The sequence below is a fragment of the Canis aureus genome, chromosome 25 (genome assembly GCF_053574225.1).
Source record: "Canis aureus isolate CA01 chromosome 25, VMU_Caureus_v.1.0, whole genome shotgun sequence".
Lineage (NCBI taxonomy): Eukaryota > Metazoa > Chordata > Mammalia > Carnivora > Canidae > Canis > Canis aureus.
The window spans coordinates 492,258-496,610 of NC_135635.1; the positions used below are offsets into that span (position 1 = coordinate 492,258).

The 4,353-nt window shown below is 45.2% G+C and overlaps 1 protein-coding gene across 2 annotated transcripts; it reads left to right on the forward strand.

The window, feature by feature from the left end:
• The first annotated feature begins 355 nt into the window (after window positions 1–355).
• MUCL1 (mucin like 1) lies at window positions 356–3,989 on the forward strand. Of its 2 annotated transcripts, XM_077871822.1 has the most exons (5): window positions 356–570; window positions 1,051–1,086; window positions 2,788–2,821; window positions 2,876–2,931; window positions 3,798–3,989. In XM_077871822.1, exons 1-5 carry the CDS (start codon window positions 513–515, stop codon window positions 3,842–3,844), a joined length of 231 nt encoding a protein of 76 aa, XP_077727948.1. In that variant the 5' UTR covers window positions 356–512; the 3' UTR covers window positions 3,845–3,989. The 2 variants fall into 2 exon arrangements, with proteins under 2 accessions (XP_077727948.1, XP_077727946.1); XM_077871820.1 differs by having other exon boundaries at window positions 2,788–2,931.
• Window positions 3,990–4,353: the final 364 nt, after the last annotated feature.

The following is a 4,353-nucleotide window of genomic DNA, read 5'->3' on the forward strand; positions in this document are numbered from 1 at the left end:
CACCGCGGGAGGAAGGTACAGCCTGCCCCAGGTGGATGGTTCTGAGAGCTCGCTGCCATACCCCCATCATTCTGTTTTGAGGAAACCCTGAGCTAAGCAAGATGTGGGCATCCAACTTCTAATGTGTACGAAAGGAGCACCACAATCCTACAGGGCAGGTTATCGTGGTGCTACTCTATCCTACAAGGTTAGAGGAAGCCTGGAAGCAAAGTTTATTTTCCAGAAAAATGTTTAATATAGGAAACTCTTGACTTGAAAGCTGTGTCATAATCAAGGGACTGAGATTGTGATCTTTCCAAAGAAAGCCTCTGGCTGTGCTGTTGACTCTCCAGTGGTTTCTCCAAGTACCCACATTTCCCAACATCATCTAGCCCGGATTCTGATCTGGCACCTCCTGATTGGCGCCCTCTGCCTATATAAGGTCAGGATGTGCAACGCTGGAGTCAGAGTCCTACCTTCTCCTGAGCTCTGACGCTTTCCTCTCTGTGCTCCCTGCTGATCCATTCACCAGCATGAAGGTCTTGGCGTTGATGGTCCTGGTGGCAGTCTCCACCTTCCTGGTCTCAGGCCGTAAGTAATGATGCTTACCTGAACATAAGGTCTGGAGTGAGAGGACATCATGATACAAGGTCTCTGTGGATTGTGGTTCCGAGGGGCTTAGAATGCTTGACCTGTGTCCTCCACTTCACTATCCTGTTCCAACCCCATTCGACTGACCACTCAAAATAGAGTGGACTCTGACTTTCAGCTTTGACAATTCAGTCTGGTCTTTGCTCAGTTTTAACCTTGGAACACAACTTCAGTGTTAGTTTAACATTGTTTAGGAGGGTCATCAGAGGTTGATTTCAGGAAAGCAATAATAGACATATTATGTTTTTTGGTACCTTTTTGTGAGTTTCATATCTTTACATCTCTTTGTCTTCAACATGTGTAGCCATGTAGCCCTGGGTTCTTCAGCTGTGAAAGACCCCAGTAAGTCCATAATGTCGCTTTTGTCTACACCCAAAACCGTTGTTCAGCTTACATCTATTTTTTCTTTTTCTCTTTCAGAGGACACAACAAGTGCTCCATCTGATAGCTCTACTGGTAAGTCTTACTTGCACCTTCCTGTCACGACCGTCTTCCACCCCAACCTCATGTCAAGGCAGTCATGGGGGACAGAGTACAGAGACTCCAAAGCAAAAGCCTGGGGCAGCACATTCCTGTTTCTAAAGTTCATTGTGGACATAGAAAATCTCTGATTTCTCATATATTAATAGAGGATACAAAGTCTTTAGCATGGGTTTATATAAATTGTAGGTATTCATTGTCCTTCAGCAGAAATGCCAGGGAATGTGGTCTGAATTTGTGATCTGGGGAGATGCATGAAAAGTCTTTTGGTTACCAAAATTTTTTTTTTTTTTTTTTTGGTTACCAAAATTTAAAGTGTCAAATATATGGCTGGTGTGAAAAGAGGGGTGAATGAGTCTCAGTTTGACAGAAGAGAATGTAGATACTGAAGGTCATGTAGAGATGTGGGCATTAGGGGCACATGGGAGCGTGGAATATGGATTGTGGAGAGTAGAGGTGAAGTAGAAGGAAGGCCCTAAGCTTTGCTCTTTTTAACAGTATATATGCCTTATTCACAGGCTTCTCTGTGTGTGGTTTATTTATTTATTTATTTATTTATTTATTTATTTATTTATTTTTGCCTGAAACCAATGTTGTGGACCAAAGCCTAAGTATTTCTTGGGCTTCTCCCGCAGTGTCCTATATGTCCAATGCTATATGTGTTGTGCTCAAGCAGACATGAGGATGTTTTCTCCTTTTGGCCTCCACAGTTGGGGACCTATGACCTTTGGTCAAAGGGCAGTGACTGCATCAGACCTCACACACTGAACCATATGTCCTACCTCCATGGGGGGCAATTCAAAAAACACCCCGTCTTCTGAAGGAGGACTGACACAGCATGGCTCCAGTGTGGGCATGGAGAGTGAGCTGTCCACTTGTTGAGGCAGATGCACCTCACAGATGTAGGGTCTGCCTGTGGCTGCCTGTCAGGAGCTCTGGTGTAAGGCGTAGGGAGTGATACTTGCTACCAATCTTGCCACACATCCTTTGAACATGGGATGATCGATGGGGCACTTGCTCACTCGTATCATTGCCACAATAGTATTAATGTCCCCTGTTACATCTAATGCGGTTCTCCTAGATGCATCTGTAAGAGATGGAGTCCGAGTCAAGGAACAGGCAGGACAAATATAATCCTGTTTCAGGCCAGAACCTGGAGGAAGAGATTGTGCTTCTTTCAAAGAAAGGAGGTCCTATTGCTCGAATCTGAGACACATGAACTTGTTCTTTCTTCTCTTCTCCTGTACAGGTTATTCACTACTCACACTCATGCATGCTGCAGAGGAAACCGAAAGGCTCAAGTTAGCCCATGGGAGGGCACCAGAGAGACAGCCCACTAGGGACTGTCCTGTTGGCCCTGAGCCGGGGTTCTTGCAAATAGGAGCACATGTGGGTTTGGTCTTTGGTGCTCGCCCCTGGGAGAAAGTGTCTGCTTGTCTCCTCTCTTAGGGTCACAGACCTTGTGGAGAAGCCTGGAATTCTTTCTGTCGCACCATGGGCAGGGATAGGAAGGATGAGTCCAAAGGAGGATGGGTAGGCAGGCTAAGGGTATGACCGAGTTGTTGACATCTGCAGAGACGAATTGAGAAGGACTGTGCCTCCACGCTTGCTTGGGACAAATTTGGTTGCTGGGGTAGAGTCAAGTGTCTCAGCTGGATCTCTTCCTCCTAATTTCAGCTGCCCCTGATGCCACCACTGCAGCTCCTGCCAGCACTGCAGCTCCTGCCAGCACTGCAGCTCCTGCCAGCACTGCAGCTCCTGCCACCACTGCAGCTCCTCCTGCCTCCACGACCACTGCTGCTCAAAGCACCACTTCAGCAAGTAAGTCTAGCTCATCTATAGGCTTCTCTATGGGGCTCCTGGATTCCTGGGGTCTCTATTGTTAGGGTAAACTCTATTTTCAGGGCAAGAGGGAAGAGCCCGGGGAAAGCTCTGTTTTCTTCATTCTCTCACTGCTTTCAGTTTTATATATCAAGTTCACAGATATCTCAGAGGAATTGAGGCTTCCTTGAGGCAGAAACTTTTGAGTATTATTCAGGGTAGTTCTGGGTGTGTTTCACCTTCATGACAGGACCAAGACAGTAGTCTTTCTAGTCCTGGTTCGTCTTTCCTGTCCTTCAACACTCATGTAACATGGGTCACAAAGTTTGTTGACTGTGGACATATATCAGGCAGTGGAGTATACAATTTGCATATCAATGTAATTTAAATCTCATTTACTAAGTAAACACTGTAAGGATGAAGACATTGAGAACTTACAAAGAAAGATTTCCCCCTGAACACATGAGAGAGATTGGGTTGGTATTTATACAATCAAAGTTCGGAGGAACCTTTTTCAAATATTGCCTTTACTCATTCAGTGTCCGGGCCATCACGTGGCATCTGTTCAAGGATGTGTAGTGGCAGCCAGTGGAGGGAAAAAGGACTGAGTTGCTCTGTGTTATGGGGAGGGAAAACTAATGCACATTGGCCTACTTCCTGTTCAATGTAAACCTCCAGCTTTCGTAGGCTCCCACCCAGGGCTGCAAATTCCATTTCTCTTTGGGCAAACATATCATGTTCCTTTGACACCTCGGAAGTCAGTGCCATTTGACGTTTGTTAGTCTCCTCACAGATGCCCAGGAAAGAAGCCACATTATTCATCTTTTTGTGAAACCCTCTTGACAATATATTTTATTCTCTTGCAGGCATCTTGAACTGGTTGCATTACCTATTAAGGTTGAAATTGTTGTAAGATGGAATTACTCCGAGGCATCTGCATTTGATCCTGCGGGGCTCGGCCACTTATGCCTTCATTTGATTTAATCCAACGATTTACCATGTGTACCAATGTCTCTTATCCCTAATCAGTTTTTCTGTTTAAAATAAAAAGAACAACATTGAGCAACATCAAAATTGTATATTTTTAAGGGGCTGGTGAGTGGTTGTCCAATGATTCCATCAATCCCAGTGACAGATTCTTTGAATCTTATCCTGTCTTCCCATGTGACTATGAGTTGGACTTTGTCATGTGTACCCAATTTTTAAATATATGGCACACTTCCTGGGCCCACCACTAGAGCCTAGAGGCTTTTGTCACCTGAATGCACTAATCAGTATACATTAGGCAACAACATCTATTTTGTATTTCACCAAACTCTACTATGAACTGAGCCATGATTAGTCTCTTAACCACAATGACTTAGCAGGTGAGATGCAAGAAAGCAGTCCTGCCATCTGGGAACTGGCCTGGCACAGCGGGGC

Coding starts and splice junctions, on each gene's coding strand:
- MUCL1 (XM_077871820.1), top strand. CDS start 513: ATGAAGGTCTTGGCGTTGATGGTCCTGGTGGCAGTCTCCACCTTCCTG. Junction 1,087..2,787: donor TCCATCTGATAGCTCTACTG/GTAAGTCTTACT, acceptor TCCTAATTTCAG/CTGCCCCTGATGCCACCACT. Junction 2,932..3,797: donor TCAAAGCACCACTTCAGCAA/GTAAGTCTAGCT, acceptor ATTCTCTTGCAG/GCATCTTGAACTGGTTGCAT.